General features: G+C 35.7%; 1 protein-coding gene across 1 annotated transcript in view; it reads right to left on the reverse strand.

Moving 5' to 3' along the window:
• Nucleotides 1-93: 93 nt before the first annotated feature.
• The window catches only part of LOC117239738 (division abnormally delayed protein), a 242725-nt gene continuing 228308 nt past the window's right edge, over nt 94-14510 (reverse strand). The window contains exons 6-8 of the mRNA XM_033505559.1: nt 13885-14029; nt 5673-5880; nt 94-4656 (exon numbers count right to left, since the gene is read on the reverse strand). Of these exons, the coding sequence (XP_033361450.1) occupies nt 4550-4656; nt 5673-5880; nt 13885-14029 (460 nt within the window). The 3' untranslated portion in view covers nt 94-4549. The remainder of the gene's footprint in view (nt 4657-5672; nt 5881-13884; nt 14030-14510) is intronic.

The raw sequence follows: 14510 nt of genomic DNA on the forward strand, positions 1-14510 counted from the left end.
ATTTCGTTTACGACGATGACGACATCGACCGATCGTGTAGATCGCGGTCAAGAAGAAGCGAGACCGTCGCATTCCAAGTATCAACACAGTTCGTTTGTTTTAAATATATCACTTTTATTTAATCGCAATTTTTTTTATTCAGTGTAGCACCACAAAACATGTATAACAAAGAGCATTATAAATAGGTGATCGATTTCATAGTGTTTCAACGATGCTTTGATAATTGAAGCGAAACAACACGAATCGAAGGAATCGAATGTAAGGCCACTTCCTTCGTCATCGTATGTCGTGTTAAAACGACTCCATACAATTTACAGGAGGCGTGTGCCGTCAAAAGGGATATATATTAATATCTCCGCAATCAAAAGGGTCACGCAGCCGTACACGAGCAACGAGGCGAGTTTTTAGGGATCACTTATCTCGCTCGTTGCCTAAATTCGCCCGACAAGCAGAATAATAACAATTATTCATCGAATAATTACAATTATAAATTCTAACAGTTATGTCCGAGTCGTACTAAATTGGGCTCCTCCGTCGTCGCGTCGAACGTCGACTGTATAATTAATTGGATTTTAAAAGAGTGCGTGTATCGGTTCCTCAAATTCAAACGCTCTTCCTCTATATCTTTCGTGGCTGCGTTGCGTCGTAAAAATATCTTCGTTCGCTCGGAAGATACATCATCGAATTTACTTTCAATTATCACAATTTACTTTTAATCAAATTTCGTTATAATCACGTATCTTTAAAACGATTCTACGGCTTTTGAGATAACAAAGGCTCGTTGAATATAAAACGATATTCTCGAATACCAAGCTAATTCATTCATTATTTCGATATTTAATTATTATTGATACCTAGAACGAGTCGGATTCGCCAGCCGATTCGTTAAATTAACAATAATCCTTAGTGGACGTTCTTCCTTATTCGGTTGTTTATATAGATCAAATAATAAAAAGTGAAACGTCAATCGATAAGCAGTTTTATATCCTGGTAGGACGTGCAAGAGTATCGATAGAACGGTTCGTGTGAAAAAATTCGCCCGATCTGTGAAGATCTCGTTTTAGCGTTTAGCAAATAATTTAATTTTATCCGCGCTGGTCGATAGACTAGTTTCTTCCGCGTATCATACTTATCGTTCATATAGTTAACTTTATAGAAGTAAACTACGCGGCGATTGATAATAGAAAAAAAAGCCTTTCGGTCCAAAAGTCTACTCGTTACAAAGTTCGCGTCGATTTAAGTTGAAACACAGTCTGGACCCTATCTAAGACGGCGATTAGTCAATATCTTTAAGTTGACAAGGAAATTTTTCTTCTTGGCTGCTCGAACTAACGCGAAATTCCAAAAGCGTTAGTTGTTTCTTACGTTACACTAGCGGATATTTCGATCACCCCAGATTAAATCGAATTACTTTCTTTCTTTCTTTCTTTCTTTCTTTCTTTCCTTTCTTTTCTTGTCAGAGAAGAAAGAAATTACAAAAGGAGGAAAAGAAGGTCGCACGCGCACACATCGTTCTCTTCAGCATGAATGCCCTGTACAGTCGTATTTATATCGATGGCTTTCTCATTCCTTCTGTCGGGCGTGAGATGATAACACGACGTCACGGCTAGGGATATTCAAAAAGGCACTAACCCTCAAAGATCCGAAAAATCAAATGTACAAAATCAGTGCGGCCGCATACGAGTCGACGCATACGAGGTTACACCGACAGGCTCTTGTCTCCTTAGCTCTTCCTACTTCCTTACACTAGCCTAAGTCGATTTTTTTTTTCATTTTTTCTTTTTTTTTTGTTTTTAGTTGGAAAGCAAACCGCCAAAATCTAGGTCCGCCTCGAAGCTTACGATTAGACGTCTAAAGCGTTTTCGCGTCGAGGAACTTGCTCTCGCTTCGGATCGCGAGACAATTTTTATAGTTAGCGCTCTACTTCGCGTTCTTTTTTTTTCTTCTTGCTTTTTGGCACTTGACGATATCTAAATGTATGATATAGTAGAAATAGAATGAACGGAAAACGATACATCGAATTTTAGACAACAGAGTCAAAGAATACGGATGATCTTTTGCGTTTCTATGAAATAATAGGAAAAATTATGGCACTGGACAGGTGGCTGCAAACAATTTTAGTACCTCAAGGACTAAAAACACAATGCTCGATAACAACGTCTACACGTTTTACTTTCTCAAATACTATCGTATCACGCTTTATCGTTATTTTCGTCGGGGTCTCGATAAGTCCACGCTTTCACTCGGCAATTTCAATTCGAATCATTCGCGATCGGGTTCCGAGTTCCTTTCCAACGATTAGACGTCCAAGAAGGAATCGCTGATTCGCTCGACTATATCCAATCGATCGTACGATCTTTTATACGCTCTCGTACGATTAATCACAGCGTATCAAGCACTCCGTACGTATCCTACTCAAAAAGTTATAAAAAGTCGAAACGATCCTCCACGAATGCTCCATCTGCGAAGAAGGAACGCACGTTATTGGCGATTAATGGCTGGAGTGGGGATTACGGTGGCGCGGAAACGTCGCATTTGTAAAGATAGAATTAACGTCGAACTTCTCGTGACTATCCTTGGAAACGACCGTCTCGAGACGATGCAAGCGGAAGGCGACGCTCGTTTCGCGTGAAATTCGAAGTACGACCACCGGATCGCTTGACGAGAAAGCAGCTTCGGCCGCGTAACTGGCGTTTTGGCAGTTGGCTTTGATTTATGGCATGCACGCGCGATATCACCGACGGGAATGACCCCGTGATTAGTCTGTGTATCGACGTCGACGACAAAAAGCGTCGCCGCGAACGAGAGGCAATTCATGCGTGACGAAGAACAGCGCAAAACGCGAGGCACAAGGGTCGGAGTCTCGTTGTTCGGCTCTGTGACTTGGTCGGATCGTTTAAAAGCCGGAACCGCTGCTACTGCTGTTGATGCTGCTACAACTGTCGTCTGATATTTTCAAAAAGGAAAGACACTTTTGATTTTCCCCCGTGCGACACAAACGCCGTACATTTTGCCTAACGGCGATTCCTCGTTGTTCGGAAAGTATTCACAGCAAAGTGAAGTATCAACGACGACGATTATTGCTTGTGATTGTAGCTTGCCCGTTCTTTCCGCGTTCGTCTCGTTCGATCTTCCGGTGAAAAAGAACATTTCCAAAGCGTAGCGTATATGTATACGTAGGTGAATAAATACGAATAACTTTTTGAACGACGAATCGCGCATTTTGTACAACAATTCGAATGCATGAGAATCGTCAGAATAAGTCGTGTCTGTCTGTTTACACGGTGTTTGCCTTATTTCACTGTACAGAACGTTTCCTGTAGATTTTTAAATACAGCAATTTCCTATGCATCACTTTTAATAGCATAAATAAATGACAAAACTTTTTACTCTCCATTCGTCCGAAAGCGCGGTATTGTTCTTTTTCACCATTCGTCGCTTTGCGTTATTATCATATCTGATTTCTCGCAGATGTAACGCGATATTCTGCAAAGATTACTGCTGGAATTTTTTCGTCTGGCTCTAATTTCGTACAAATAGGTCTCTCTTTTCCCCTTCAATATTCCAATTCCTCGACAAAAAGAATATGCGCTGCACAGAGAAGCAACCTTCCATCGTTTCGTGAAATCGCAGTGCAGTCAGTTTCGCCGGATGACCGTCGTGCTTGTTATTATGTTCCTGTAAAACAGGAAGGGACCATTTTTACATGCACGTTGCTTTTGACCTTCTGTCTCGCTTGACTATTCTCTCAGCGCTCTTTTCTCACACAAGCAACTCGGCTAACTCGGCTTCTTAATTCTTTCCGACACAGTTTCACCTCGTTAAATATAATTCTTTCCGTGGTCGTTTGCGAGCAACATGACACGCGACAGATGAGAATCGGTTTTCTCGTTGTTCTTCCATGCTCAGTGCACCATTTCCAATCGTTCAAGTATTCTCTCGATCCTCGTACCAGCCATACGGTTCCGTGGCTCGATTCTTGGCAAATCGTTAAAGGCAGGACACGCCATTGCTGGTGATTTCCGCTAGCAGATACTCGACCAAGAGTCCAACTCTTTTCTTACACTTTTGTTTCCGGCCATTCGACATCAGATAATCAGATCCTATCCTAGCCTACGACGATTTCCATGCGTGGAACGATCTTCCGGAAAAATGTCTATTCAGCTTTGTATCGACACTCGTCGAATATTCAATCGCGTCGGCCAACGAGCCCAGAATGATTATTCGAACGGGAACGATTTTCAGAATCTTGCTCTCGAACTTCGAATACGAAACACAGTCTTCGTTCGACCGATCGACGCACATCGATTCTCAGCCACGAACAATAAAACAAATTCTCCGTTGTTTCCGGACATTCCTCTCAGCTGTTCCGTTTAGGCGGCACGATAAATATCTATAAAGCAGATTCGTAAGTTCCGGAATTAGATCGATCCCTCGTGTCGAGCAGGATCATCCTGTTCGCCGACGCGGGCACCAAAATCGTTTGTCTACATCCATGTCTAGGTCGTCGAAACGTCGTCCCCTTCTTTCACGCCGGCTTCCATTCAACTTAAGCGATCAGCAATGCGCAGGCGATCGCCATTGTCACGGATGACAGGAGAATGCTTGATGCCCCTGCCGTGGTTGGATTCTCACGATTCGTCTTCAACATTGGATCTGCAACAGTGATTAGTTTCGATTAATTTGATGGATTAATCCGTAATTAAAATTTAGTGGCAATATAAATGGAAAATATTCGTGGTAGTGAAACCATACGACGTCGTATTAGTTTCTTTGTATGCTGCCATTGTTTTCAAGAAGATAGAGCGTATGTTTTGTATAGAAAAATTGGAAACAATTCTAAAGATGAAGATTACAATTCACCAACATTGCGATCGTTGTAGTTGATTTATCAGATTCTTATCTGCAAAATTTTTTATCGATATTTTTTAACAGCTATGTGTTAACATTATTGGACAAGAAGTAGCCATTATATGACGTATTAAATCTGAAATTTATTTATTTCATTAATTGTTCATTTTTTATATCCCTTCGACAGTGAATGTGTATCTCTCTTTATCACAAAAGAATATTTATATTTTACAACATGCAGAATTAACTCGGGAAAATGAGTAGCTTGAACGAATTGTTAAAAAAAGCTACATTAGTAGATATGTTTCCAAACGTTCGATTAAATTAATTATTAGGTTGCATAATAAACTACCATACCAGATTTTGTTTCGGGTGTTTTAAAATCGTAAAAGATTTCACAATTACTTTCTCCTGTATATTATTTAATTCAGAAGATTTTAGTTTATCATACAGCTTAGTAGTAGTTTGATTATTTTCTTAAAGCAACAATGCCTTACTTTTTTAAAGGTATGATTTTTTAGCTATTTTTCTTTACGAATACAAAACTTTTCATCCAATTTGTCGAGAATAACAACGAGTCCTGTAAGTTCTTACCTTATTTTCATTTCACAAATTTTCATTTCAAAGCAAATTATAACCGGAACCTTTTATCTTGAAAATTACGTTTATTATGTATTAACTTAACGACGTTCTGTCAAAATCATTAAAAAGAAGAAAAAGAACGCTATTTGTAGACAGAATAGCAGTATGAAGCCATACAGGATAACAGGACAAAACCATAATAATGGGTAATATAAATTTGAAAAATCTCGAATCTGTACCTGGTGTACTAGGGCCCATTCCTGATCCAGATGCCTCTTCATCTTCGTGACCATAACCACCATGTTCATCTTCATCATCGTTATCGGCATCTTCTCCTCTGCCTTTCTTCCTCCATATTGGCCTGTCACCGCTTCCTGAACCATCCAGAGCTTCGTCGGCGAGCAGCATTCCACTATCCGGTGCCGACGCCAACTGAGACTGCAAGATCTACGAAAAAGGAAAGGGAACGTTTACATATGATTGTCATCTTGGATACTAACTAAATAAGCTCAGGAAGCAGAGAGAAATTCATCGACAACTTGGATCGTTCGATCGACCAACGTTAGTGATGGCATCAAGCTCAATATGTACATATACATCCAAAGTAAATTCAATATTTAAGGCTTCATAGGAATCAAACGGTACTCATAAAGGCACGTACTTACAGACTAACAGTTCACAAACACTGTCCGCGAATAACATAACGTTTGCAACATGTTCAAAAACATTTCATGTCTACTCTGTGACACGACTATGTTTGCGAACAGTATACAAACGAATGAAAAATAGAAGACCAGCTGCTCGTGAACTGTTTGCAAAAATCAGCGAGGACGCACCTTGCGATAGAATGAATCGAAATTCGTTCATTTTACACTTGCCAAGTATTTGATCTTCAGAAACTCGCAATCAGTACTCGCAAGTTTCGAGAATCTACTGATAACTATTTCGAACGAATTGAATCCTTATTGTGATCTACAAAGGTTTACTAGATACGTTTTCTTCTAAATAGAAGTATATTTCTTTATGGATTGAACGATGCATGTCGAATATCGATATGAGAGTATTAAGTTGCGTATGCCGAAAGCTAGCACAGGAAATATTATTGCTATTCGTATGTTCTCTACTTATTCACCTGCGGAAAAGTTAATGGCATCAAATCAAAATGGCCCACTTCGATGCAATTCAACTGTTGCTCGAAAGGTTATTTTTACATAGTACGTAACTTTTAAATAATTTGAGATTATGAAATTAGGTGCTCTAATGCTATATAGGATGGATTGTCTCACGCGCTGAGAAATAATTTCCAGTTTCTTCATTAATATGACGTTATTTACTTTCTATCTGACTGCAAGATGCAAATATATTATAAATAATGTCAGTGGAGCCAATGGAAATTTAACATTATTATTCAAGAGATTGGCCGGTTGCAACTTGTGGTTGCTTTGACAAATTTGGTCCTCGTGACGAATAGAATACGACGCAAGCAAAAAACATTTGCTCTTGAAATTCAAGGTGAAGATCAATTTTCCTTGAACCTCTTTTTTATAAATGTCCATCAATGCAAAGGTATAGAAGCTCGCTGTGGTGGTCTTTACATTTACTTTTCATGCACTCTCCATGTGTTATTCCAGGATTGGACCCTGTGTAACAGTTACCCAGAAATGATAGATTTATAAATATATTTAAATTAGACACATTATATATTAGATCGTACGAAAAGTTTCTTTCGTTTTATAAGGAAATAATGGATGCACAACATTTTCCGTTTTATATTATTTTATCGAATTACGTATGATCCATTTTGTTCTATCAAAATAAAGACCATAACGTTCGACAGATTAGGTTTCATGTTTGTACAGAGATGCGTTGTAGAAGACGTGTCTGTAAAAGAAAGACACTTTTCGGACAACCTAATATATCATCAACGTCATAGGGAAGTTCATATGCCTAACTATCTTTTTCTTTTCCATACATTTCCACGAAGAATTTTACGCCGGAATTTTTTCTGTTCGCCGAAATTAACTTCAGTTTAATTGGAATTTACAGTATTCCCTTTCCGGACGGTTGCACAATGTTAATAACGTTGTTGAAAATTCCGATCTAGTTGAATTGTTTAATTAAAATCCAGCACGTTCGATGTTACGTTAAGCAATATGCAACATGCACGAATTATATGTATGTAAATCGCAACTGGGTAAACGTTTATCCCACCGGAGGAAAATAGAAGAAATAGACGATCGACCCCCGAGTATTCATACTCGACGCTGTCGCATGAACTCGCTTATAAATGATTCATGAGTTCGCACATTGTCATACGTATCGTTACGCGCCCGTCACCTTCTTCTGGCTCTGTATAATTTCAAATTGGATTACACAGGTGCGATATGCCGCAGTTGACGGGTGTGCAGGTGTCATACACGCAACGAGCGCAAATCACCTGCCTGATTTCTAGACATGCGAATTAACGTGTGCTTAAGTGTTGGAAGATGCCTTGTCAAATGACGGATAACCGATGATGGACATCGAACGATTTAAAATGTTGCATTGCACGTCGTAGTTGGCTGGGCTTTTCTTCAGAATTCGAGATCTTTTATGATCTCGCGACAGCATCTGTTATAGGTGAGTCGCGTTCATCAATTCTATAAATTAAAATCTATAGTACAATGACAATTGCAAAAATTATATTATATTACTTATCCTATCTCTACGTAATAATAAGTTTTACGAAAATAAAACTATTTTTTGAAATGTTAAATAACAATTATGTATCTGGATAATATGAAGTACAGTTGATCGATTTGGCTTCTCAGATCCAATTATGGTTCGCATAAATACACACGTACAATCGAATCAATCGTATAAAGTGTTCGGAAACAGATTGCAAAATAATGTAAAATAGATGGATAACTATAGATCAACTATAGCTATGCGTAGGTGTGTATCCTTGCTGATTTTGATAAGGTTTGATGCTGCAACTATTACTAAATAAGTTTTAAATTAATGAAGGTGGATATATTTGGTGTAGATATTTTATGGGGTTAGGTGGGGGTATTTCCTAGTTCTAATCCTGAACATTTTGAAAAACCTAATATTTCAATATCAACACGAGAACGAATCCAGATTATGTTCTTCACTTTCTCAAGAAAGAAAACCAACCGTTTCATAAACTGTGCAACGCTATGTTCACACAATCACAGATACATCCTCCCATGTAAAACATATTCTATAGACAGCAATACAACGTGAAAGCGACAATAAAGGATAATTAAAAATATTCTAAATAAGTACAAAAGTTACTAAATTATCTAGAATGTTCTAAATTATATAGTAGATTTATAATCATAACTTTTTGTTCTTTTGCTGATTTCGTTTCATTGCTGTTAATTATAAATAATAAAAAGGAGAAAGGAACCTAATACTGAATAATTTAACGAATTATTATTCCAATGAAACTACCCATTCCAACCATGATTACAATCGCGTATCTACATTCCTTATTAATCATTCAAACGTGTATTCCGTAAACGCACGTCTCACAATTGGACGCATAAAACCCTCACTCGAGACACTCGATCGCGGCGCATTCACAAGAGAGACTCGACGCGTCGGCGTTGTCGATTTCCTACATATCAGATACCTGCCGCTTGCACCTGTTCGCCAATCACGAACAATCAGAACCGACTCGCAGCACCAATCTCACCCACGCACCTTTTAGACGGATCTTTCGCACCTTCCTCCTGTGCTCGACGTCCACGCGCCAGACGCACACCGGCTACACAACTCGCGGCTCGTATGAATAATTCCAGATTAGAAGGTAATTTATGGGTGTCTGGTGACTGTGTGTTCATGTACACGACGGTTAAAGCGACTACTTACTTGTTCGCCAGAGTATTTCCTGTGTTGTATTTAATTTCGAGACGAGCACGAATACAAATGAAACGACACACACGTTTAACGTGACACTTAAGGGAAGTGGAGTCACGACAATGCAAGTGAAACGACACGAAATTTAAGTGTCTTTAGAGCTTAATTGAACTTTAACTATGATAAGTAGTGTTTATTAAGATAAATGTGAAGAGGGTGTTTTAATGTCTTATTAATATTAGGTCTGGCGGAAAGCTTTGTCGCTGTTATTATACAGTAATATATTTAACAGAATATTACTACCATCGTGACGATACCACAAAGAGAAGTTAGATTTCGCATTCCAATATGTCACTTGCAAATTGAAGAATCATCTGAAGGTAACGAAGTGAAGAGGGTGTTTCAATATCTTATTAATATTAGATCTGTCAGAAAGCTTTGTCGCTGTTATTATATACAGTAATATATTTAATAGAATGTTACTAGCATCGTGACGAACCACAAAGGGAAGTTAGATTTCGCATTCCAATAAGTCACCTGCCAAGTTGAAGAAACATCTGAAAGTAACGAAGCTGCTTAGAAATTATACGTTGCCTGAATAATGATCTGTGTTCTTGTTTCACTGATCCAATTAGCTAAGACATGGAAAAAATAAAACGCGAGTAACGTGAAAATTCATACAGATACGAAGGATTTCAACATTTGTTGAAATGCTATCAGCCTTAAACGGACGTTGATATATTTCATCTAGCAAATCACGTTGAGACAAGTTTCCGTTCCACGAAATCAGTAATTAATGAAATCCTTATTACGTATATACGTCTTACGCATGGTTACGCGGACTAATCTAACTTTGAAACTAATTGCAACCCTTTCCTGTCCGGAAATGCGCTGAAATGTCTGTCTCCATTAGCATGCGATAAATATCTTACTAACGCTTTGCCGTCCTTTTGTTTCACACAATGGCTTGTCAGCGGATCCGGTTTACGTTAACGATTATGAATTCGCCACCGCGGATGACTGTCTTCATAAACATATAATATTTCATATAATATAAAAGGGTAGGGAAAAAGGACAAAGAATGTCACAGAAGAGCTTTATAGAGAAAATGAAGTTTTAATATCTTAGTCCATCATAAGGAAAAAGTTTAATGAATTTAAATACAGAAGCTCACGAAAATATTTGAATATTTATAGAAACTTTTTATGAATATATATTATTATCATTCGTTTCATGTAGGATATATGTATTCTAAAATTTCATTTGTAGTGTGAGACAAGACTCAATTATCATTTCTCGCATTTGAGACAAATTTGAGATTGTAAATAATACATAAATAATATCTGTTTAAACAAAGTAAAAGAATGTTATCTTTCGAAATATATACATATAACGATACATATAACATTCGAAATATATACATATAACGTATTTTTATATTTTGTTCCATAATTATTATGTTTTTACAGAATTAGTTAATAAAAATATGTAAATAGCGATCAACTGCCATTATGTTGTGACACCTTTATGAGGAAGAATTGAATAAAATATTAATTTATGTATTCACAGCTAAAATTTGTGGAAAGTTATTGTAGATGTTGTAGAAATAGATACATGTTGTTGGCCAGAGTTCATCGAAAATAATAGAATGTCAGAATATCGTATTTATTCAGCGTATTTATTCAGAGATTGCTACCAGTTTCATTGGTGTTTTATATTTTCTGACATAATTTGGTCGTACTAATGCTATATATAATCAATTATATTTGCAAGAAATTCTCATAAGGAAGAAATTAAAATTAGAAAGTCGATAAGGCCATAACATTAGTATTTTATTTAAAGTATTTATTTATTTACGATTATAGTATTATTATTCACCAAGTATTTATTTATTATTATATTGTTTTTGATGCGAAAATGAGAGCGGTAAATGTGGAAAATCTCCTGTAATCCCAAAAGAAAAAAATGATAATCTCACAATCAGTAAGATAGCTTTCGGAGAGAGCATGTCATTCGCGTTAATGGAAACGAAAAATTGTTTACTAAGACATTTTCTTCTCCATATGACGAGTGCTGTTTTTAAAATTTTCATCTCTTTTCTTTGTTGTTAGTTAAATTATTAATTTATTTGCAATGCTTAATTATTGATTATTACATGTAGTGACGGAGGGAAAACAAATTAATTTGAGGGTTTACAGAATAATCATGACAATGTATATAAATAAATTTGGAGTGTGGAAACAAAGAGGGAGAAAAAGCTACAATATTGTGACCATTTAATTGTTAAACATTTGTTCTTCATTATTTAAATTACCAAAATGTTATTTCTTATAATATCGATAATAATATGAATTTACTATTGCTATTTACTTGTACAAATAATTGAAATCTTTTTCAAAGATTGGTTTCGCGGAAGGAGAGAGAGCGGATATCTATGATATTCTGATAATATTTAAATAAATGTTTTTTTCCGGTTATGAATATCTACTACAATAACCAGGACAAGCTATAGCTTTGAAACGGTAGAAGATAGAAATATATTTCATGAATCGAATTTCATCAATCGAATAATACATGCAATATACAAATATACGAATAATACGATATATCCATTCTGGAACTGATAGTACTTCGAAGATTTTAAGATCATCTATATTTTTAAAGATAGATTGATAATTTTTTTTTAACCAGAGGTGATTTTGAAAACATTGAGAAGATGTTTAATTACTCAAAACGTTACAGCTTTCGGAACAAGTACCCTGTACCAGATTATAATCTATCAATCGGAACAATTCAATTTCGCGTAAGGAAATTTTTTTCTATCTCCTATCGTTCCACAGCTATAACTTGTCTCAGTTGCGTGAGATACCCTGTATGATATAACGTAAAAATTATTCCAGGGAATAGCGTGTACTTTCTTATATCCTGCAGCTTGTTATAAAATGTTATACATAATCTGCGAGTAATGTTAGTCTAAACTTTCATGTGTCTCAGAAGCACACTTGAACCACAACGCTTGACGTTGTCTGTGCCCGGAAGGTACATTTGGATTGCGAAGGATTAAACGCTGCTATCCGCATTTGCTTAAAGCGATTTTCGCGTTTAGCTAATAATCACGAACAAGATTACGCGGAGCTAAAGTGCAGAGAAATGCCCCGTTTCGTTCGTAATTACAACCGCGAGGCTACTATTGTATTATACCGAAGCATAAAGGCATCTTGGAGAAGGATTAAGAATGTTGGTTCGCCGACTGTCTCTTTAGAAATTGCTATACCGGACGCTGTGTTTAACGTTCTACATTTTACGGTCTTAATTTTAAATAGCTGGCTTTTCGATTCTTTTCATTGCAACTATAATTGAGATATTAAGTTTAGCGAAGTTCCTCAGTTATTTCATATATTTAGTACGAAAATTGTAACTGATATTAACATATTGCCTGTCTGTTAAATTTTGTATCTAATATTGCTTATACTGTTTAATGCGATCACAAAATAGTTATTGTGTAATTATTAATTAAATAATATAATTTTTATTTGACTTAATTTAATATCAGTTAACATTATTTAATTTATTATTGAAAATTTTATAATTAGTTAATTAATTATTTAAAATATTGTATTAAGTAATAGTAATTTCTCTTAAGTGCTTTAAATAATTCCATTACTATCAGAGGTCAAACCTCGAGAACAAATAAATATTGTTGTAGTAACTATTATACCTTCTAGTTTCTTTATAACAAATTATTCTTTTTTTCCAATAATCTTTTACAGGGCGTTATCAAATATAAATACCCTTTAAAATATGAAAAACTTATTAATTTCTTTTTTAATATTACGTGTAAGTAAAATTTAATAATAAATATATCAAAGAAATAAATAATAAGAAATAACAAAAAATTAAAAAAGTTAAATACCACTTTCTTCGTTTTGTCCGTCATTATAAGCATTTAGTAAATTAATTACAACAAAAGTCGTCACTTAATTTATATAATTGATAATAATTTAATAATGTGATTTTATTTGTTTTACCGCAATTAATATTTGTTTTATGAATACATAATTTCAAGATTTGTTAAACTATAAAAAAATTTGTTTTAAAATAGATTAATATACGAACACTTTTTACACTTATTGTACGTATAATTTGATTACACGTATTCTCCGAAAGTTCAAGAACTGGTAATATAATGTCATCACTAGACTATGAATATTTATAAATTTTCATATTTTTATATTCGTACAATTCAGATCTTTATAAATAAGATAAAAGATATAGAACCTAACTAGATATTTGTTGTACATTTTAAACAACCAATACTTCCATTTATGTATTTCACATGTTTTTGTACATTATATATATATATATATCTTTATTTCTTTAAACCCATAAATGTATAAAAATCTACAAGTTTAATTATAAAGTTGACGACCATGTCGAACCGGCAATAGACAAAGTAAGCGCATCTCGTCTATCTGGCAATCTGAAGTCGCAAGTCGAAAACAGGATGTGAACGAGAGACAATTCAATCGGAAACACGGTCAGCCAAGGCTGAGTCGAGGAACACATTACGGTTGAACGTGGACTCACCTGATTAATGTGCCTCAATTGGTCAATGAGCACGCTGGTGTTCGCGTTGCCGTAGGAAGTTGTTGTCGGCGACATTGTCGTTATGGTGAACTCAGGATTGTACCTCTGCGCCATCAAACTCGAATCCGCTACCGTCTTTGTGTATCTGCGAATAACGAGAAAATATGTGAAATTAACTGGCTTGCTAATGACGACATGCACGTACATACACAGGCTCACAAAAATATTCCGACACTTGCATATGCTTTACGTGTGTCATACAAAACGTTTTGAAGTTTTATTAACGCTATTATGATACTCATCTATCACGATTATAAAAGCTTGAAACAAATCTAAAAGTATATGTATGTATACATATTTAGAACAAGTATACATACATGTATATTTCACAGAGATCATGAAAATATAATAAGCAGCCAATTATTCGTTACATATAACATTATGACGTACAAAAAAATAAAAAAAAAAAGAGAATTGTGCACCAGAATCTGAAAATTTGTTAGCTTTGATCACATGATAATTTCGAAGAACCATGTATCTTTATTTTCTGTGTTACAAAAATAATACAATGTTGGCGCGACATATATTCTCCGATACGACGAAATAATTCCATAAGCTAATCCATA

This window comes from Bombus vosnesenskii, unplaced genomic scaffold (genome assembly GCF_011952255.1).
Source record: "Bombus vosnesenskii isolate JDL3184/JDL3185 unplaced genomic scaffold, Bvos_JDL3184-5_v1.1 scf7180000014105, whole genome shotgun sequence".
Classification (NCBI taxonomy): Eukaryota; Metazoa; Arthropoda; class Insecta; order Hymenoptera; family Apidae; genus Bombus; species Bombus vosnesenskii.